Source organism: Stegastes partitus, unplaced genomic scaffold (assembly GCF_000690725.1).
Source record: "Stegastes partitus isolate 25-593 unplaced genomic scaffold, Stegastes_partitus-1.0.2 Scaffold2, whole genome shotgun sequence".
In the NCBI taxonomy this organism is placed as follows: domain Eukaryota; kingdom Metazoa; phylum Chordata; class Actinopteri; family Pomacentridae; genus Stegastes; species Stegastes partitus.
The window spans coordinates 1,730,272-1,752,963 of record NW_007577733.1 but is presented as its reverse complement, the minus strand read 5'-3'; the positions used below and the strand labels follow the sequence as shown (position 1 = coordinate 1,752,963).

At 42.0% G+C, this 22,692-nt stretch overlaps 1 protein-coding gene and 1 long non-coding RNA gene across 2 annotated transcripts in view; one reads left to right on the top strand and one right to left on the bottom strand.

Annotated features, from left to right (window-relative positions):
* Window positions 1–22,186, top strand: part of diaph2 (diaphanous-related formin 2) — a 382,471-nt gene extending 360,285 nt beyond the window's left edge. Inside the window, exon 29 of the mRNA XM_008276280.1 lies at window positions 18,186–22,186. Within this exon, the coding sequence (XP_008274502.1) occupies window positions 18,186–18,250 (65 nt within the window). The 3' untranslated portion in view covers window positions 18,251–22,186. The remainder of the gene's footprint in view (window positions 1–18,185) is intronic.
* LOC103353260 (uncharacterized) lies at window positions 14,021–18,173 on the bottom strand. The gene is made up of 3 exons (XR_519996.1): window positions 17,819–18,173; window positions 17,318–17,406; window positions 14,021–14,283 (listed from the first exon to the last, which is right to left on the bottom strand). It is a non-coding gene; the product is annotated as an uncharacterized LOC103353260 (long non-coding RNA).
* Window positions 22,187–22,692: the final 506 nt, after the last annotated feature.

Sequence of the window (22,692 nt, the reverse complement as noted above, 5' to 3'; positions counted from 1 at the left end):
TGTGTGTGTGTGTGTGTGTGTGTGTGTAGCAGGGCACATTATCTTGCTGAAAGAAACCTGTGCCATCAGGGAATACCACTGCCATGAAGGGGTGTAGGTGGTCCGCGCCAGTGTTTATGTAGGCGGAACATGTCAAAGTAACATCTGGCAGGACTCAAGGTTTCCCAGCAGAACTTTGCCCTGTGCATCCTACTGCTGTGTTTTCCCTTGGTAAACAATGGAAACACACCTGGCTGTCCTCATAATGTAAAAGCAAATATTATTCATCAGACCAGGACACGTTCTTCCACTGCTAAATGTTCCGGCTCTGACGCTCATAGTAGGTCATTTGAGCAGTGGACAAGGCACAGCAAGCTGTGTTGCACATCTTTCTATCATAGATGATGAAGACTTTCATTTGTGCTACAGTAGCTCTTTCAGTAGTCCAGTCGTTGCTCCCCACATTTATCAGCAGGTGCCCATGACTCTAACGCTGGTTCACCGGTTGTACTTCCTTGGACCACTTTAGGAGATGCTCTAACTCAGCTGTCTAGCCAACACAACTTGGCCTTAGTCAAAGTCGCTCCATCCTTATGTTTGCTTGCTTTTCCTCATCACAACACATCTTCAAGAACTGATTTTTCACTTGGTATCTAACATGTCCCCCAAAAGGTGGCATTGTAACCACATGATTAATGTTATTCACATCGCTTGCCGGCAGGTTTTAATGTTGTTTCTAATCAGTGTTTATTTATGTGTTTTATATTTCAGAATCTCTCTTCCTGCATTTCTCCAGGAGTGAATTGTATAGTTACATTTTAATTACCCTGTTTAAGTGTGTGAGTCACGGCGAGGTCAATTCAGTGCAACACAGTATGGAGGCAGAGCCGCAGGAGAAAATCCAGTAGAACACGCTCATGTCCTCATGGATGTGGTGATGTAAGTTTTGACAGTGTCAAGGTTTAGAAGTTAGTTTTTGTAGTTAAAACATTTTGGATGCATGATGGTTTATTGTTTCTTGCATGAAAAAAAAAGACATCCAAAAACCTGGGCCCAGAAAGGCAGCCAATATAGAGTTGGAGGTTAGAGGAATGATGTGTGTATGTGTCTGTCGTTCTGACTGCTGTGGTGTGTCTACAAATCTATCTCTCTTTTCACGTCTTGGTCAGTCTCTTTCTGTGGCTGTTCTCAGGCTGTACCCCTCCAGTGTACACTATGTCCACACTGCGGGAGAGCAGCTCTGAAACTTTAATGCTAATTGATCCCAGTGAAGAAGTGTGGACACAGGTGTGTTGCCGCAGGCCCTGGCTCTGACATGGATGCCAAGGGATTCTGGGTAACCGAGGGGCTTATAGGGCCAAGGCAGAAAGTGCCACTAGCCAGGACACTAGTGACCCAGTTCTTTTTTAATCAGCACAGGTTTGTGTGTGTGTGTGTGTGTGTGTGTGTGTGCGCACACACATCAGTCAGAGAGAGAAAAGGTATAATAGACATTTCCAGCCAAATAGTCTCAGAAAGTAAAAGGCTCCAGAAACTTTTTTTTGTTTTCTTTTTCTTAAAGTTAATTTAATGCTCTCATGTCCACGGTGAAATTTCTGAACAGCATTAAAGTTTGAGTTTGTAAAATTACAAGAAACTTAATTGTTTGACACCCAAATTTTCAAGGACCACAAGTGGATTCTTGTTTTAGCCAAAATGCAAGTAAATAAAATGTTGAGCTCCTACGGTAGGTAAAAACCATAAGAAAGAATCAGTGAAAACTTGCAGTGTAATTCTCCTGTTTCTGTGCACGCTCAGTTTTGAGTAGTGTACCACTATGTGTGTTAGTTTTTGAACAAGTACGATAATTGTGAGCCCTTGAGCCCCAGAAAAACCCACATCTAAATCAGACTCAAGCTGCTGTGTAAGTTTGCAGTCTTGATTGTGTGGGTGTGGGTGGGCGGTTGCATGTATCTGCTCGTGTGTGTTGGTCTGGATGGAAAAGAGACTTAGCGCTGCCAAGACGCAGGTGTGCGGATTAGGTGTGATCCCTTCTCATATTCTCAGTAGTATATCTTATTTGATGGCTTTTCTGCCATGTAAATCTCATCAAAAACTAGCTAACAATAGCACCACGTTGACAGACGCCCAAGCATCTGGCGAGCCACCACTCTGAATGTTCAAACTGCTGTGAACAACCTGTCTCCAGGAAGGGAGAAATAACTAAGAAAGAAATTTAAAGAGTTTGTGTGTGCTTGCATGTGAGTCTTTGTGTTTTTGGAAGTAGGGGGAGCGCATGTTGATAGCCTCATAAATCATGGAGGTATCTTAACCAGTGTTGAGCCGGGTGGTGGTACGAGGGTGATCTGAATGCACCTCTGCTTCTCCTGTTTCAGCTGCCTCCGTTGACTTTGTTCCCTCACTCAAAGGCAGAGAAAGACGGAAAGAAGGAGCAAGGGAGAGAGGAGAGAAATAACTTTGGCCGGCACAGGGCCCCATTAAAGTGTGATGAGTGGCCTCAGTGAGGGGCTCTGTGTACAGCACTTTATTCAGGAACGATCACTTATTTATAGGTGTTGGAATTGTGTTGTTTGCTTGTTTTATTGAAAACCTTGTGGGTAAAGTGGCGGCAGGCCGCCTGGCATGTGAGCGCCTCATCTCTGGAGGGCATCCCTGCAGAAAAATCTTCCTCCTTGATGAATAAGTGAAGGGGACAGATAAATTTTTCATTCACACAGAATCCATTGTCGCTTGAGATGTCTGGTTGTCTGTGGGTATGTATAGTCAACCTGCAGCCACTTCGTTTGACGCTTCACACACCCACTCACACACATATTCGCATAAGCAAATAATATAGATCCACACGCACATGCAGAAACACATCCACCTGCTCCATTCAAGTTATAGACACCACAGAGCTCTATTAGACAGTGACTGTCAGATCCAGTTAAGGAATATGGATGAATTAGTGTCCCCTCCACCGCAAAACTGCAAGTTGGCAAAGCAGTCCTGACACAGACGCATCTACAACCTTGTTTAGAAAGGTGAATAAATTGCTTGTTTTTTTTCACCGGTTGCAGACAAAAAAATGTGATATAGATTGACAAACAAATATCAAGAGACTGAGGATTATGATGGTTTTCTATAGATTTTGTTTGATTTCAAAACAAATTTGAAATAATAATTTAAAACTTGAAAAAAAAACCCAAAAAACTCACATCACTGCTACTTCTTTAGCCGGCATTCCTATAAGTTCTCTGTCTATCGCCTCTACTTCAGGTCTCACACACTGAAACTCACGTTGACAGCGACACAGGCGGTGCACAAGCAAAAACATGAAGGTAGCAAAGTGTAGCCCATCACAGGAAGGGTTGCGGTGTTTTGTGTACATGAGGGAGCATCTCTCGGTATGAATGATTTATATTAAAAGAGAAAGTGAAAAGTCTTTCTGGAAGCACACCCACCCTGCAACCCCCATGTGAACAGAAGGGAGCATCTTCGCACGGCCAAATGGGTCTGATGGTGATCGCATGGAGGAAAGAGCAAGGCTGCTCACTAGCAAAGCCTTCTGTGATCTCCACCGCTACTCTCACTGTGCGCTGGGACACATCAAAAAGGGGATTAATAAATAAATAACACACAACACCATGTTTTATTAACTTGAGTAAGGCATCGGTGGTGAGGAGTCCCAGAGAATCCTGAGATTGGACAGCAGCTTGAATTGTTGCTGGAAAACTTAGCAGATGTCTAACCAGTTGCTTTTTTTTTTCTTTATTTTCCGAGGCAAAATCTGGTCTGCACTGAGCCAACAATGACAAAAAAAAAAACATTTCAATGACTTCTACTAGTTAAGCAGACAAAGTTAAGTAGATGATCTAATGTGTGTATCCCAGAATGCTCGGGGGAAATAAATGCAGGAATACCAATACATCAGGGCAGTGTGTGCAGCAGTAAATCTCTGCTGTACAGTTGCAACCAGCGCTTATCTTCATCATGATCGTTCTATTTGTTCGATCATTTGATTGATCTTTCATCCTACAAAATGACATAGAGTAATAAAAAAGGTGACTTTTTACAGTGTATGACCAACAGTTTAAAACCCCCCAAAATATCTAGATTACAGCAAAGTAACTGAGCATTAAATCCTGACAGTGGGGAAAGTGGAAGTGTTTGGTTTTTTTTATACAAATTTTGCTTTAGGAATGATTAAAATAGCAATAATTATCAAAATAGCTGCCATTTATTATACTGGTAATGTGTTACTAGTGATGCTTGCATTGCTTGGTATAAAAGACAGTACAGTAGGGCTGTAACTGACAGTAACTGGTGCTAAATATTAACATTATTTTATCTACAGCTTTAATTTAATCAGCTGGGATCATCAAATTATTTAGTTTTGCTCAAATCAATGAGATAATTCACTTGTATTTTTAAAAAAATCTCTGTCAAAGCATTGATTTGTAAACTAATTATTTCAGCACTACATCGCATGTTCTTATTCTGAATAATTAGCGATGTTTCACAGTGAACACACTTGTCCTTCAGTGTGTAGTTTGCCTGGTGCACATGCTGCTCTCTCTTGGTCAAAGAACCTGGTTACTTACCGTCTTCACCCACTGTGTGCTTTTGACAGAAATTCAACACTATTCCTAGAGATGGGGCTTTAGCTATATTTTTGTTTACAGTGAGGGAGTAGTACTGCTTCCTTAACATGGCACAAACAGATGTTTGTTTCCGTAAGCCTCTTCTTGGAGTGAATGCAGGATGTTTTTATAGCCTGGCTTGTTTTATAAGTATTAATACTGTCAGCATGATGCTGAGATTCCACTTGTCAGGTATTATCTCCACATCGCAAATGGATTAGTGTGCGCGCGTGACTGGGAGTGCATGTGTTTATGCCTGCGTGTGTGTGTGTAATTGCGTGCATGTGCTGCCAAACTTATTTGTGTTTCTTGAGACTTTGTGTGAGAATTATGCACCTGTGAGCATGTGTGTTTGCGTGTCATCTTGAGCGCACTGTGAAGGTGTCATTGTGAAGCCTAGACCCTGTAAGCTGTCAGACAGTGAGAGATGCTGCACCTCTAAAGGGCATGCTTTCTGGGCCTTTCCTGTCTATTATAAGCCCTGCAACACTCATCAATGCTGTTGCAGTGCACCCCCATGTCCCTCAAGCAGCCACAGAGAGAAGCCACCTTTCTAACTAGGAGAGCCTTTGCCTCTAAACTTCGCATACCCTTGTCTTCCATTTTGACATGATAAACGCAAGCAGCAGTAATGAGGCGTCGGGTTGTCAGGGCATCAATTTTGTTTTGTTCAAAACTGAGCAGAAGCAAAGAAGCCTCCCCTTTCTCCATTTTGAGACACAAAGTTCCTATTCTTTCCAAGCTCCAGCTCCTTACCAGTTCATTTTCTGATTCATGCTCACTAATTTAGACCCCCACCTAATAGAAAAACCTGTGTAGGAGTGAAGATTTAAAACAAGTTGCACGTTTTGCAGTCTTTTTGATAACACAAAGAAGTGATGACACCACTGACGGTGGGGCTAGCACTGCAGCTGAGATAGACCGCGGTGAGGCTAGCCAAAGATTGAGATGTGTCGCTATCTCGCCATCTGTAACAGTCACGCCTGGCGTCGTCAGAAACAGATCGCCTTGATACCAGCCACATCAAATCTCCAGTTTGCCAAGCAAATAGAATAAAACAATCTATCGATCTTGCCCCACCTCCCTGTGTATCAACACAATCCATCTGTGTTTATCAGCCTATCTGGCTTCCTATCTTTTGTTGTCTGCAGGCAGGCATTCTTTTCTTCTCTTCTCTTTTATTTTCTTCCTTCCTCCTCCCACATTTGTTTGGTGATCCATCAGCCTATTTACCTTATCATGCTGCCAAACCATCCATTTACGCTCCCATCTGTCTGTCAAACTATATCTTAGCTTCCATTTGTCTAACTATCTCTCTGTCTACTCATTCACCTGTCAATCATGTGGCTTGCCTTGGCTGCCGCAGGTTCCAGCTGCTCGTCTGGCTGATGCTGTCTCTGACCTCATCTGCTCAGAAGACCGTTGGATAAAGTAATTAGATTCCTATCACTTCATCTAAAGTTTTAAATGCAGCGCCATGTGATTATAGTGAGACAGTTGTGTCAGTTTCAAGGCATCAGACTGAATACATGAACAGGGGTTATGGATTATTTATGCTGGAACGATGACAGTTTCGTAACTCAAATGGTTGCCAGATTTGTTTTTGTTAAAATGTAAAACACTCAAGTTCAGATTGTCTAGTTTCACTCAGTTCATACGACATGTTCAGTGCAGACTGTTATCTTTGATCTACATAGCTGCCTCCACAGAATCCAAATGGAAGCAGGTCACTGCTTTGGCTCAGTCCAGTTCAGATCAAGCCTCACTGGAGCAAGCCAGGCACTGATGTCCATGCAGTCAGGGGGTCTGGCCTCCCACAGAGGCCCAATCAGTCTTATAGGATCAGTGACTGGCCCCCCTAGGCACCAGAGTGCCTTGGCCTGATGGATTACTCTCTCTCCTGGCTCAGGCCTGTGAAACCCAGGCCTCTGCTACAGGCCCCATCTGTGCTCTCCATGGCTCTTACATGCCTTGTGGTCATAGTCTTGGACTGCTGGTGAAGCCGCAAATCACAAGCTTCAGTCCCGTGTGCATATTTTGACACTCCTAGTAGCGCTCCGTGTAGAAAGTCTACTCCAGTAAATTGAAGAATTAGTTTGACCTGCAAGGATCAGTAGAATAATTCATGAGTAAATAAAAAAAGGTGCTAATATTTTAATAACAAACTAATAGCGGTAAAGTTATACTTCAGGCATCGTTCCTGGTGGTCGGGTGAGCGAAGTTTTTCTTTTTCTCCGTTTGAATATATTGTAAATTGAACATTTCTGGCTTTTTAAGAGACATAGAAAAAACATTTGATGATGTGACCTTGGATTGTAAGAGTCTGTGATGGGTGCTGCTTTCTGATGTTTTACAAACCAAACTACTCATTCATCGAGAAAATAATTGCCAGATTCAGTTTACCGCTAGACTTGGTGGTTAAATGTAGTGGAAATGTTCCTGATCCCTGTACTCGCGTAACATACCGCACATCCTGATACCACTAGCCTCCTAAGCTGCACTGTATCCCTCAGTGTTGAGCCAAAGTACAGAGATAATGTCAAAGTGTAAAGTAAATGCAAGCAGTAGGCAAACAGGTGGGCAACGCTTTGCAGTTTCAGGAATTTACTCTCAAGGATATTTGTTTTCTTTCATGGTTATACTTAGGTTGAAGCCTGCCTCCTGAAACTTGACTGCTGAGAGGACAATCATGAATGGGAGTTTTGCCTCAGGCACTGATCGATTGCAAAAGTGTTTTCACATAACTGTTCATTTGGGCTGTGTGTGCCTCTGCTGCATCCCAGAATGCCGAGAGGCATTGTTCCGTGACTGAGGAATCAAGTCCAGCAGAGATATTTTAAGGAGATTTCTGAACCTGAGGAGCCCAATGAGGAATCTGTGCTAGCCGTAGTCCGTCAGGCTTGTTGTCTTTAATCAAAAATCTAACACGTTTGCTGAGCTTCAAGAACAATGAATTTTTTTTTAAGATTACCACCCAAATAGAATCCCACAAAGTCTTAAGTGCATTTGGTGCAGACAGGTTTGTGCACCCGAACACACACTGTTACCCGTGTCCCAGGCAGAGACCTGTCAAAGCTTCACTACTGCAAAAAGTAGTTTATAAGCATTAGTATATGAACATGTGCAGCGATTTCCTGTTCTCCGGAAAATATATTTTGCACGAGCGGTCGGGAGACATTACTCTCAGACCAAGCTGTCATGTGAAAACATGACGGTAAAATTGGCCGCATTTATGCACAGTATGTCTGACAATAAGAGCATCCAGAGGAGGGTTGTTGTAATAAGTGAGAGAGAAATGCTGAGAATGGCGGGCCAAGTCCAGAACCCAGAATCTGAGCCGTGAGTGAAGGTACACAGCCAAATTTTTTTGTAAAAGGGAGTCTGGAACTTAAGTGCAATTGAGGGATAGAGAGTCGTGCGAGGCCATTGGGGGAAATAATGGATGTATTCACTATCTGGGTCGGTCACCAGTACTGCCAAGCATGCACATCACAGTACCCGGCGAGATAGAGTGGTGATAGAGGCATGGACAGATTAACCACATCCCCGCACTGTCAAAACCAATTGCATGTGTTTTGACCACCCTGCTCTCTCCGAACCTCTCCTCGTTACCGTTTATCTCAACAGACTGTCAGTTAAACTCACTTTGCTTCTACATTCTGTATACAAACTGTCAAGCAGGAACGTGAATTTGTATACATGCGTGCCAAATCTGAATACTTGGAGATTTGGTGTCCATTTTGAGATAAAAGTCAGCGTCACAGTTTAGATTGTTTCCTGTGCTTCCTGGGTGTTTAGAAATCACAAGTGGCTAGCGTTTTGTAGTAAACATTGGAGGTAATGTCAGTAATAGGAGGGATTAAGAAGAGACAAGCAGCAGAAAGTGAGAGAAGAAAATTGAAAAAGTGAGACAGAAAAAAAAAGAAAAAGAAAACAGTGTGTATTTGGAGAGCGAGAAACACACAAAGTGGGAGAATTTCAGTATCTTGCCTCAGCATGTTTATCCAGGCCTGTCTCAGGCACTTCCCTCTGTCATGCCATTCTGATCGCCTCTGCCTGCTATAGCATCCTGAGAAAACACACCAAAACACATCGAGCACCGGATTGCAGCCCCCTCACTCTCAGATCCTCTGACACTTGTACATCCCCCTCATTTACAGATACTTCTTTAAAAAACATATCTGCCTACAGATAATTCACATTCAACAGGGATGTCACATATTCCTATTTTTCTATCAATAAATCTGTCAGCTATTTTACAGATTAGTTGATTTATCTATCTCCCTTTAAGAAATCAAAATCGCCATTTCATTTAACTTCATTTAAGTTTTGAGCTTTATGAATGAATTCAGCAAAGTTAAAAAAAAAAAAAAAAAAAAAAACTATGAAAAAGCACGTTCTAATAATGAACAGACAACACACGGTGGTTTTGCTTTTCCTGCCAGTAAATCTTCCACAGTAGCCATCAAAACTTAACACAGTAGACAAACCACCTTTTTTGTTTTGAAGCCTTGGGTCTTTGAAAAAACAGACTCTGCTGCAGCTGCCATTCTCTAAAACTGTAGCACTGAGTTCAGTCGACCAATGACTGAATAAATTGGAAAAAATGACTGACATTATGATGAGGTGGTTTTTGTGATTATTTATCACAATGAATTCAAGAGACTCAGAAGATAAAAGGTGTCCTGTTGGCGTCAATGCATCTCCAGCATCAGCATAATTGATTATGCAGATTAATCTCGAACATCCATGTTTGACAACAAGCACATGTGGGACATCAATAAATGAAAATAATGCTGAGGTAGAAGAGAATATATAGAAAGGGAAAGAATGGTGTTCAGCTTGTCTGCCAAAACTTCAACACATCTGCTCTGGGTGTGTCCTTTTTGTTAGACAAAGTAAATGTTGTATTCACGTACTTACGCACTAATATAATTGTTTTAAACAACTGCATCCCCTTTTTTTGAGTGGAATTGAAAAACATTGATAATTGTAACGATGGCAATAAGCATGAGTTGAATGCACAAACAAATGAAAATTAGATTCCAAGACTGACTACAACATTTCTCCCAAGAAATGGATTCTGAAAATACAGTTTGCAACACAACCAACAGAGTTCAACAATTCCGTGCTTGTTTACTTGTTTGTTCATTTTGTCTTTTTGCTTACTTAGAGAAACTCTGCCACAAAATCTGAAAATTTCTCTTCCGTTGTTGTTACCAGAAGCAAGATGACCTCTGTTTCCTACAAACTATGGTGAACACTGTCCTTTTTCAGAAGTAAAAAACGAAAATAAGTTTGAGAAAATCGGAGTGAAAATGGTTTCAAATCAGGCTTCTTATTTGGAAAAACCTCGATATTCACCGTAAAAAAAAAAAAGGGAAACAATGAACCCAACATTCGTGGGGCAGTAGCACCGAGAGCATGTTGAACTTTTAATCCGTTAATCTTCTACCACACTTTGGTTTGTATACATTTCAGCGGCTTGTTATAAATCAATGAGTGACTTGTAACATCAGATAGAAAAGGCTCGCTGACACTCACTTCTTTGACCTACCACCCCATCTTTTTTTTTTTTTTTTTTTCCCTCACCTCTCCGCCGCTGCTCTCGTGTATTCCTCGGCTGCACTGTGTTTTTCTCCCCTGCTCCTTGTTTGGGGTGATTACTCCTACCAGTGAACGAGGGGCTGTGTTTTCCACGACTGTAGTTTTGCGATACCCGACCCATAACTTTCAGTAGGAAGAAATAGCTTCTCTCCCTCTGCATCCCATTTATACACCGTATCTTGTTTCTGTGTAGGGAGTTCCATTACTCTGTAGCTTGGAGGCTGGTGGAGGGGAGGGGAGGGGAGGAGAGGGAGGGAAGGGAGGTGGAGGAGATGAAAAGGGGTGATAGAAGGTTGCGGCTGTTCCTGTTGGTGCTGCTGCTGCTGCTGCAGACGTTTTCCCCTTCAACAGAGAAGCAAAACACAACATGTTGATGTGCAGCGAGCAGAGATTTAATCACCTTTATTATGTTTTAACTCATCAAAATGTGGAGTGCGGAGCAACTGAGACAGAAAGAATTAGACAAAGGCAGTGACATGTCAGACACATCATGTCGCTGCTCACTTATTTAACACAAAAGACAGTCGGCGCAAGATTTACAAAGATATTCTACAATAGCTGCAGCTATGATGCATCCTGTTTGCCTTCTGAAGCTATTTGCACACAAGACTGGTGATTATGTGAACTTGTTGTTGTGGTCTTGATGAATGTGAGTGCCATGTTTAGATGTTGGCCCCGGAGTCTAATGCTACCCAGACTGTATTTTCCTAACATCGCATAATCCCCCCTAAAAGTCTTCCTGTTTATACTGGCCACTGAGAGGTAATCCCTCAAACTATCCCATGCTGAAAGCGTTTTGATAAATGACTGGCAGCTTCTCCTTCTTTTGCAGATCATAGAACCCTATCATGATGTAATTCTGTGCAATTAGCCAAACATGACAGTAACTCAAAAGTCATTATGACATTTAATCGCTTTTGAGGAATCTCCTAGCATTTATCATAACGTGAAGTGACATCTCAGTGGAGGCCCTCCAAACAGTCAGGAGAAGGTTGGAGTTGACTGCGCCGGCTTAAGGCCTCTGCTTTAGCTGTTTAGTAATCTTGGCGTCCTCTCCTCCTCCTATTACCCTTGTCTTATTCCGAGCCTCTCCCTTGTGGCAGGGATCATCATGATATACACGCAAGGATTTGCCTCTGTGTGTTAGAAAACAGAGGAGAAGTGCGCGTGTGTGTGATTTCCTCAAAGCAATCCACTGAGCCATTTCTCTGTGAACCGCTTTAACACTTAAGGAACAATGTATTTCCCTCTGTGTGTGTGTGTGTGTGTGTGTGTGTGTGTGTGTGTGTGTGTGTGTGTGTGTCGGTGACGTCCCCCTTCATCTGCCCACCCTCACCGAAATCCTCGGTGCATTTAGTAACATTTTGAGAAATGGTGCCAGCCGGCATTTAATTAAGTTCTGGTATGCCAACATCTCCCTGCTGTAACATGGAATACCTGCTCTTCTTTTGTCAATTTCTTCTCCTGTTCTTGTGCTCCTCTGTGTCGCTGCTACTGTAACTCGGAAAGATGTCGCCTCTGGGAGAAGCAGGTAAAGAAGCCATCAAAACCAATGCGAGTAGAAAGAGTTGCAATCAGTGCACCCTAAAAAAAAAAAAAAAGTCGTAGAGTTTGTCTTTTGTGTGGATCCCTCCTCCTTTTCCCCAGTCTCACTTTGTTTCCCTCTCCGCCTGTATGTGTGTGTGTGTGTGTGTGTGCGCTTGGAGCTTTCAATTCAGTAGAGGCTAGTAGTAATGTTTCTCTCCCAGTAGAAATGGCTGCTGTTTGTTCAATTGTTGTGATAGATTGATGTGGGGTGTGAAAAGATGGGCTTTTATGCACCTGAAGATAGGAACAGAAAAGTCTTTATGAGAAGCCAATAGCTCTCCATTCAAGGATCCTCTGATGGGAGATGCATTTTGCTGGAAGTTTTTCTCCCCCTTTTTTTTTTTTTTTCTTCCGCAAGTCTTTGACGAAAGCTTTCCAATATATTCAGGCAGTTAGGCAAGACACAAATACACCCAAAAGGGCACTTTTCATTTGTTATTCCACAAAAAGCTGCCGACTATATGGCAGCGTTCCTGTAGGGTTTCAACAAGTGGTCACACTAATGGTCTCCATTGTTTTCAGTTTACACAGCACGCGAAATGACTGTCTCTTCAAATAACAAAGCCAACAGCAGTTTTCTCTTGTTAAAAGCACAGTTCCCATATTAGTATCAATACACCTGTACTTTGAATCGATACCAAGGTTAACTCTGAGCACATTGTTTTGGGGAAGAGAGCTGATCGCAAAGCATCCCTCTTGTTTTAAGGCTGCATATGCTCGGGTCCTGTGCGTCAACGATTACTGTAAACAAACAACCCGATACGACACGCGGAAACGCTTCCATTTACGTAAAAAAAAGACAAGCTACGCATTAAAGCAGAGCTAGTTTGGTAGTATATAATGCCACACAAAGAATCTATTTTCTGTTGTAGTCTAAAAAACAGAACTTTTGTGCAGCCCTTATTCAAGCCGCCAGTTGTAATTCTGATAAATCTGTTTGTTGATTGTTGCAGTTTGTCTTTCATGATTTTACTCCTCTCCTAAATCATATGTGACCTTCTTTGTGTCGTCTTGTTTGATCCGTCCTACCATCTTTCCCCCCCACATCCTATTTACAGTAATAGATGTAGCCCAAGATGACCGCACATTGGAGACAAAGGGTCTGTATTCTCCCAGCTCTGTTTTTCATGCTCCTCTGATAGACTGAGGGTGAAAGGCGACTGCTTGCCCAGAAATGAGGTTACAGCAACTGGGCTTGCAAATGATTGGCAGGGATAGATTGCGGATGATCTACTTTTTTTTTTTTTTTCTTTTAAACTGTCCCAGTTTTTTTCTTTCTTTTTGTGTGCTGCAGATGCTTGTTTTGAAAGGAGGAAGGTTGTGTAAGTCATGCTTACAGAGTGAAGCACAACCTGTGGACAGGAAAATGAGTGCATGGATAAGTAGTGATGATGTGTTTGGACGCGCTGCCAGAACATGTTAGCTTTTGTGCTCGCCTACTGTATATGAACGCAGGTTAAACTAAAAGAAACAGAGGATACAGAACCTTTATCCGTTTTTCTTAAACATCTCGATCTGTCTTCCTTTTGGTCCTTCTGTTCCTTCCCTCCCTCTGTCTCCCTCTCTCCTCCTGTGCACCATCTGTATGATGTTTTGTATCCAATCTGAAGAAGGAGTGCTTTCTGTTCTCTGTTGTGAATGTAGGAGTATGTGCGAGTCTTGTGTGTGCACATGTTTGTGTATGTGTTCCTAGCCATCACAGTCACTCTCAGCTCATTACCTGACATGATGGATGAAGTGAGTGCCATTAAACAACGCCCAGCCCAGGACGCCTGGCACCCTACAGCTGGCACTGAGTAATGGGCACATTGGCGGCGGCACGCTTGGAAATACCAGGGAGTCCTGTGTGGGTGTGCCTGCAGTCATCTCCATGGCTATGCTTCCTGGTTCTGTCCAGCCCCACCTGCCACCTGGCTGCCCAGCATATGCCATGGGCATTTCTGGGCAGCCATGGTTGGATAGCATAGGAAGGAGTGTTTGTATGACTCTGTCATAGAACTGGCAACAGAGAAAACCCAAAGTATGACTGGTCCTGCTTTCTGACCACAAACGATACAGCGAAAGTGTCTCTGCCACTATTAGCTGAGCATCTCGGAGCTGCTTTTGATGTAATTTTAATCTTTCTAAAGTGGAATTGCGGTACCACAGCAACATGTCTTACAGTCCTTCATAAGTAATGGAATTTGATAGGACCCAGAGGCAGAACTGGACACAAGTGCACAGTTTAGAGAGTTGTTTTATTTATAACTGAAGGCAAGGTGAAGGTGAATAAGGCTTGTAGTTTTCCTGTGGTGAGTGGCAGTCGAGGGAGAGTCGTGGCAAGAGGAGAGGCCTGCTGGTTGTCGGGAAGAGAAACTCAGCAAGATGTCTGGCTCAGGAAAGATGTGGCTGGCTGTAGCGGCATGGCTGGCTTTGCAGAGGACTGAGGTAGCCTGATGGGGAACAAGGCAGGGCAGGCAGACTGGTGACCAGAGGTAACAGGCAGGACCTGAGGCAGACAGAGACAAGGGTTAGACAGAGTTTCATCATGACACGAGGAGAAAACTAACAAAAGTCAGAAATGGCTGTGGCATTACAGACTGAAGAATTGACAAAGAGTGACGTGAAAAACTGGGCTTTAAGGACTGCAGAGGCTCAGTTTAGATGAGAGTGAGTTGTGCAGAGAACTTGCCACAGGAGAGCAGTCTGCCACGCCCAGCCACACCAACATATAGAGATGACAAACCCACAAGAGACGAAACGGAGAAGGGGAAGTAAATGGCAGAGACACAAGGAAGGGGAGGGAGACACAGCCAGAGCATGACACCTTGCCCTGTCTGTGGTCTGTATTGGGGTTTTTCCACCGTGGCTACGCTAGGCCTCGTCCACACTTTGGGAGTTTTTAAAAGCATAGCTTTTTCTATGCATTTTGTATTTTTGTCCACATTCAAACACAGTTTTAGGTCATTGAACCTCAGTTTGCAGCATAGATTTAGCAAAAAGACTTTCTGGCTTGTAACATCATTGTGGACTGTCTTCTCCTTTGTTTACAAGCAGCAGTTCTGGTGCAAGAGCAGACATGGTCAAAGCAGGGCTGGTACCAACCTTATTACCAGGACTTTTATTACACGTTTACACAGAAATTATACTGAGGAATATTTTCACCTCACGGTCAAACAGTGGTTGAGTGGACAGATTTTTTGAGAATGTAGAAAATAACCTGTTTCACAAAAATACCAATGTAGTTGTGGACTACGCCTTAGTTTCAGGCCTATTGTAGACATATATGAGTGTTTTTTTAAACTCTGATTCCCCTCATTTTGTCTCAATAAAGATATCTGTCCACAAGATAATGCAAAAACAAAACTGAAGTGATGTTAAGAGCATTTAAACCAACAGGTGGCAATATATCCTCAAGCTATGCTGGCCAATCAAAAGCTTCAAAAAAGTTCTGTAAGTCTACCCATAATAGTGCCTTGAGAAAAACAGGACTGTGTGTAGACTGATTGTAACGCATCTGTTTGTCAATATAGTGGAAGTGTATCTGTACATTTAGGTTTCAAACATTTTTTAAAAAAAATAAATGAAAACATTTTTCATTAGCAAGGTTAGCATCAGCTCTCCTTTGTCCATGTCCTCTTTGTCAATTGCGCAAAGGTGTCTCATGTAAACAAAAGAAATAACGATGTACATTGTGACTCTTACAGGCCAAATCTCTTTCTTTCTTGTCCACATGTCAACACTGAAAACATTGTGTTGGTAAATATTCACACTGAGTTTTTTAAAAGGTCAGTTTTCCGTGACCTCATCTGACCCTGCATTTCCATGTGAATGAAAGGCCAAAAGGCTATGCTTTAAAAAAATACCTGCATGCATGTGGACAAGGCCTCAGAAGCAGTGGTAGGTACTATCAGGAAGCCCACACATGAATTCATTTGTCATTTGAACTGACTTTACCTACAGGCACACAAATCTGTGAAGGGCATAAGAAGAGACGATGGCCCCTAAAGTGATGAGACCACCTGAGTGCCAAGGAGAGCTTTGCAGCAGTAATCATACTAACAAGTACTACCAAGGAGTTGTCCAACAGAACTTGCAATGTTTACAATGATGTCCGAGTCCAATTAGAATTTAGGCTTTTGTCAAGTTATAGTAGGATGTCTGGCTGTTACTGGGTTCAGAATTGAGTTTGCTGCTCTTGGTAACAAATCCAAGTTATTGGCTATATTGCTGCATGAAAAGTAAGGCGCTGTCAGAACAAGGGCACATTGTGTTGTAAGCTGTGAGCGTGATAAACAAACTCTTGGTGCTTTTGTGCTTTCAAGTTTTTCCTAGCTCTTTGCTCAAGACTTTAATTCTCCGGATAACCATGGGCAAAGAGGAATTAAGGATGAACATTGGCAAATGTGTCATATCAGGGTCTGTTTCAGAGGGATTGTAAATCAGTCGAGGAGTTGACTTCATACCCAAGGACTTAGGGTCACTTGTGAATTGTTCTCAGCTGACCTTAAGTCCTCTGGAGTGGGGAAGGAGTCAGTCATCATTGTGTCTGGAATGGAGGGTGAGATCAAGTGGGTTGTCATAGTACAACAAAATAACCTGATTGGCTATGGTGACAGGGACCTTGAAGTGGACCTTGGACAGTATCCCAGCCAGCCTAACCTAGTGACGTGCTAGCTCACAATATGCGGAGTAGCTTTCTAAAGAAGAGGGCTAGTTACGGCACCATCTTGCTCTGGGCAATAACAGTCCAGAAAATGTTGCTTAAAGTTAACCAGAGCTGAGAACGCATGCCAGTACCAGCAGCAGCACATGATGCACATGTCTGTACTGACACTAGCTTAGTCTGGCCCCCAGAAAAGATGTACAAGTGTCCCCACCTTGAAGTGCTTGAGATAACAGCTAAGAAAGGTTACCCGGAGCATTACAACAAACTAAAAAAACTTCAAGCACTTGAAGCTCTGAAGAGCTCCAGAGTTCATTGACACGGCTTACAGCACAGTCCACTGACAGTCCACTGACAGTCCACTGACAGTCTACTGACGGTACCTAAATTTCCTGCAGTTGTAAAGACAAACCTGGAGAAAAAGATCTGAACTCAGTAACAGCCAGACATCTCACTGTTGCTTGACAAAAATCTAGATTCTGGTTGGACCAACTCCTTCATAGTATTTTGTTAGTACGATTACGACTGTGAAACACTGTTTGATAGCCCATAAATGGCCTTATCACTTCAAATCTCTCTGCATCTCACCTTAGCAAATTTATAGGATTAATATTCCTGTTCTTTCTAACCTGACGAATAGCTGAGAAACTCTGGCTATCCTTTGCATACTATGCCATTGTCAATGATTTTGCTTTTTGTACACTGATGACCATGCTTAGGTGAGCCAGATATGGTCGACAAATGACCAGCTGGTTAATGAACAGTCCAGATATTACCAAATTGAATAAAATGACAAATGGACTCATTAAATATGGATCATTAATATACATTTGTCCTCTGAAATGGCTGATAACAATCATTCATCCATCACCAATACCTACGTTGTCCTGTTGGATGTCCTGGGGGGCGGAGCCTATCCCAGCTCACAGTGGATGAGAGGCAGGGTACAAACTGGACATCGCAAGGCTACCACAACGATACAGACAGAAAACAATAAAATAAGGCCGACATCTGAATGGCTTATTCACTGAAAGAACCGAGCAGACCTGCCGTTTTGAAGGAGCCCAGTCAACTAGCCGTTTCCAGCGTATAGGATGCTAGTTCAGAAGCTGCTTCTTCTAGCGAAGGGGACATTTGAAACGGTAACAGGAGAATTCTACGTGAAATGCACAGAGGAAATGGCAGACTAATATCTAGCTTTCTAGTCTGTATCTGGAAATTCATGCCACAGAGAGCTGAACATAGAGAGACTTTACAAACAGGAAGTGGAACAGGAAAGGTCCTTTATGTATATTATATGTGTAGTCTTATTATTCCTAATTCATCCATGTTTATCTAAGTGGTTTGTGGGTGTGCCTGCATCTATGCATTTACTTACTCCGCTGTGCATATGCTGCATCTGATGGGGGAATAGTTGAGGGGCTCTTAAGTAGAGGCCTGGGTCAGGAACTGAATGGAGTTACTATGACACCAGACACAAGCACCTCCACTCCAGCAGCTTCTTCTGTTTCTCCGTCCTCCCCTGCTGCTCCGCTCTCAATCAGCTCGGATTTGCTTCATGTTGTTTCTCCTCTCCGTCTCTTTTCTGTGCCTCCTTTAGTTCCTCTATACAGTCTTTCATTTAGTTGAGCTCCTGCTCCAGTATGGATCAATGTAACAACGCTTTTTTGTTCTTTCTCAGTCTCACGCTCTGTTTCTGATTCTTTCTTCTTTCTTTTTTTTTTCTCTTTTCTCCCCCTGAACAGACAACCGCCGCGCAGTCCTGGAAAGGTCTCGTTCGCGCCACAACGCAAATCACCAAGCTCGATGATCACCCGCGCCTACCACAAGACGCTAGATAAGTGCCAAAGAGGCCTGCGAGGAGGAGACGTGGAAGACATCTGAAGGAGGGACGGACCACCCCTCACTGTGGCACACTCACACTCAAACACACACACACAGCACCAAGTATGGAACAAAAATGCCTGAAGAAGCTACGCAGAACTGAAGAGTTCGACATTCAATTATCATGCCATTCATCTGATGCCTTACATATTTATTCAATATTTTCTCATTACTTTTCATGTTCGTGTCCTCCCTACATGGTTTGATTTAAAAAATGCTACTGCTTTATAAAATGAATGGCTCTCATTGTCTGAAAATCCATTTAAATTCTTGCAAGTCTTCTACTTTAATCCTTTTATAATCAGCGTACTACATAGTTTTCACACGAAACATGCATTGAACATTGCAGTAAATCAAAACATGGACATTCTGCCAAGAGGGACTGCAAAGTAGTGTTCGCTTATCCTGAAGAACATACCGTGCACCGTTTATTCAGCAAACAGTGGGGCAGCTGTCCTTTAATGGAAGACAGGGATTCGACACCCACGTTGGCAGGAATTCAACCTGCTGACATTTTCTCCAGCACTGAACTCCTAACCGAAGAGGGAGTAGCTGTTTGAAATGTTGTTTTTTTTTCCCTCTGTCAATCCCTCCTTCAACTGACATCAAGACAATTTTCAGTAGTAAATTTAAAACAAGTCCCCATGAATCACTTCACTGCATATCCCACGAAGCCACGAGAGCCGGCCCCTGTCTACACCAATATCTCAACGCATGTGACTCATGGATCTTGAAACTGTAATCTCCATTTTGACAAGATGCATTTTATTTTTAGTTGTGTAACATCTAACCAATGCCTTCGGGTGCTGATCTCTGTCCCAAGGTCGCTTTTGCTGTTAACATGAGAGACTGACACATTTTTAAATGCATATAACTGCCTGCAGGAACTAACGTGAACTCTTTGACCTTTCCTGTGGTCGCACAGGTTTTCAGTGGGGGGGACACATGACAATACGAAAGTATTACAGTATTTTCATTAATAATCTATTTCAATCTGTGTATTACTTTTTTTTTTTTTTTTTTTTAAGATGAGGGCTCTAAAAAAAGCAGTCCAGCAATTATTAATCTGTCTAGAGACTAGTGGTGATAAGTTTGCTCCACTCACAATTCCCAAAGCATATTTTCAATAGATTTTTTTTCTCCCATTGGGTTTTCAAAACATTAATATAATACGCTTTGTATAAAAACTAGAATCTCCACTAAAGAACACATTTTTAACATGTGTAATTAATATAATTCTAAATTATTTATAATATAATTAAAAACAAAATATGAAATGTTTTAGGTTTTACATGCAGCACACGTTGATTTAAATAAACCCTTTGGGGAGAAAAAAAAAAAGCATTTAAAATCTGCTCGGGGAACTCATGGCTCAAAAATGGTTTTGAGACTACAAACTTTACGACTCTATTAAAAACCCTGTTTCCTGGTGGAGTGCATGACACCACCTCCTACCTGCAGAAATCACCTGATGCTTGGTGTTTGTGTACGAGACAGTTGAAACTTCACTGTAAGCTTTGTTTCTCTGTATGGACCCGCTGTCGCACAGCTTCACGTGAACTATTTATTCATATATTCATGCCTGGGGCCGCCCTGTCCCCTCACTTCCCTCAGCTGTAAGCAGTTGCTACTAAATACAACCACTGAATCCGCATTGAGACTGGGCGCGACCAGAATAATCAACTGAGGGGCACAGCAGACAAGATGATGCTTGTCTTAGCAAGTGAGTCTCTTAACACCCTCCGATTCCCCAGCACTAATGGCATAAGTGACCCTTTTTCCATCACATAAGTTACTTTACTAACACTATAACTCAGCTTGAGGCATTGTGTGTTTGGGTGTTTCTGTCCGGACAAGTGTATACGTGTGTGTGTGTGCGTGCGTGTGTGTGTGTGTGTGTGTGTGTGTGTGCGCACCATGCCAGCTCAGTAGTCACAACAGGAACCCGGGCAAAATAGGATTGCGACTCCTGGACTGAATAGGTGGAGATTTTTCATTTAAACAATCTGCCAGTGCTGCTTATGATGTGTCTGTTTCATGATGCTTCCTCTCCCAGCCCGCATGCTTCTAAAAATGCAATTTTACACATCATCTCGGCTCAAGGTGCACCCACAATGCTCTGAGAAGTCTGCATATTTAAGAAGACAATAATTCTCCTCTGAATATAAGGTTTGAGCAGTCATAGAGAGAAAGCAGAGAGAATGAGTTTTCTGCATAAGGGATTGTGCGTTGATAGGAGTTTCCAGGACTTGTTGTACACAGCAGAGATAGAGAAGTGCCGTCAAAGCAGCGATTTCCTCCTTCTGATCGCTACTCGCCCCTTCATCCTCTGATATCCGTACGATTATAGACATAAAATGAAGAAGGAAACCTGTTTTTTAATAGTTTTTTTAATAACAATTCTCCACCAACACCTATATCTGATGGTGTTTTCTCCCTTTCTAATTGGATATTGTATTCTTACTAAAACAAGTGGTTTGTGGTTGATAGTGACAGTGTCTGTTTCTTGATTAATTTGACAAAAAAAAACAAAAAACCTTAGATTATCTTTCACATGTGCCAACTTTTTTTTTTCCTTTTTTTTCTTTTTTGGATAAACAGAGTTCTCAGATCTTTGAAACTATGAAAAAGATTGTACAGACATATAAACTTTTTAACATTTTTATTTTATCCATTGTTTGATAAACATCGATCCAGTTAAGAACTGTCATTCAACGTAGGAGATTTGATGTGATTCTGATAGTCGTGGTATTTCGTATCTGAAACGCTCATCCATCTTTTGTAAGATGCAATTTGTTTGGAGAAACAAACTTTTTTAACGATTCCATTGTGTTGAGCTACAAGCTACGGTGTTAGCCATTGTAGAAGTTCCACATCATGCATTTCCCTGCCACAGTGATAACTGTGATCATTCTGTCGTTTAAATGATGCAACACAAAACTAAATAGCAAGATTGCATCATAAATCCTCCGGTTTTAGCAGACCGAAAGGCTGGAAAGCTGTAGCTGAAGACATTATTTTAATTACAAAAGAAACTTCTACAATGACAACATTCCTCATTATCCCTGTAAGTGATTGTTGTAATTTTCCTCCCATCTCATCTTTTAGGATAATCAGAGTTGTGTGTTTTTTATAGAAAATAGCAAAAGAGTGTCAGGTCAAAAGGACCTGAACTGGTACATCATTTTAGTGTGGAAAACAGCCCATCATCCCATCATCTTATCGCTTGTAACTAATGAACCTCAGCTGATGATATGACTTGTGCTCATGGTAATTGTAAGATTGAGGAGGCAGGGGTATGAAAGATTCCTCAGCAACTGTAAAGGTGCCATTCATGTGGTGGCTGGTGGCAAGCGCTTAAAGCAAGAGAAAAGTTTGCAACGTTACTTACACTCACTGCAATGCACTTTACCTCGCAAGATATTCTGCTCAGGCAGAAAAGATTTGTCTAAGATTCGTAAATACAACATTGCCACTAACAGAGTGAACTATTTGCAAAGTATTTCTTTTAGTAAATAGTTCCCAGCTGCCACATATCCTACTTTGTTAGTGCTTACTATTGATTTGTGCAAGACCAATTGCGGCTGAATCAACAAGCAATGCTCCTAAACAAACCCTGTCCGACCACAGTGTGTAAGCTGCCATATCCCTGCCTACCTTCCTTGTTGTCACTGAGTATGTTTTAATGTCTTAAGAAACATTTATATTTGTAACATTTTAAGTTTATTTGTATCCTTAGGAACATGAAAAAAAAAAAAAAAAAAGCAAAATGGTTATGCACATTGTCCTTCCATAGACTATGTAATGGGATATGATACTAAATAATAACCACTTTGTTATATAAACGGATTTCTGAAAGATATTTGTGTCTGTCTTGTGTTGTGTGTATTTCTGCATTTACACAGTATTCAACAATATCCTCATCAAGCCTTTTCTCTTTTTTTCACCTTTTGTTTTGCCAAACACTCAGGTTTAAAATTACATCCTCAGTTTACTTTGTGGTTAGGGCAGAAAATACCTGCCCCACACTGACTTATGGACATGGATTACAGAGAGCTCAAGGTGTTAGCACATGATGAATGGGACAGCTCCAACCTATAAAAGCAACATATTTGGACCTTGGCGTCCCTACTGCTTTATCTTGCACAGTGTCAAAGGCAGTGATAATGCTGTCATGTCCAACGGCAGCTTAGGGAAATTACTACAGAGTCAGAAAATACATATCCCCCAAAAATTACCTTTTTTAATCATTTTCAGACCTTAAAATCTCCCCTGTGACTACAACTTTTCCCTACCTACGTTAGAGGACAGGGAAAAGCGGCGAAGAAATTCAATAATTTGTTTATTATTTGATACTAAAGGATTTAA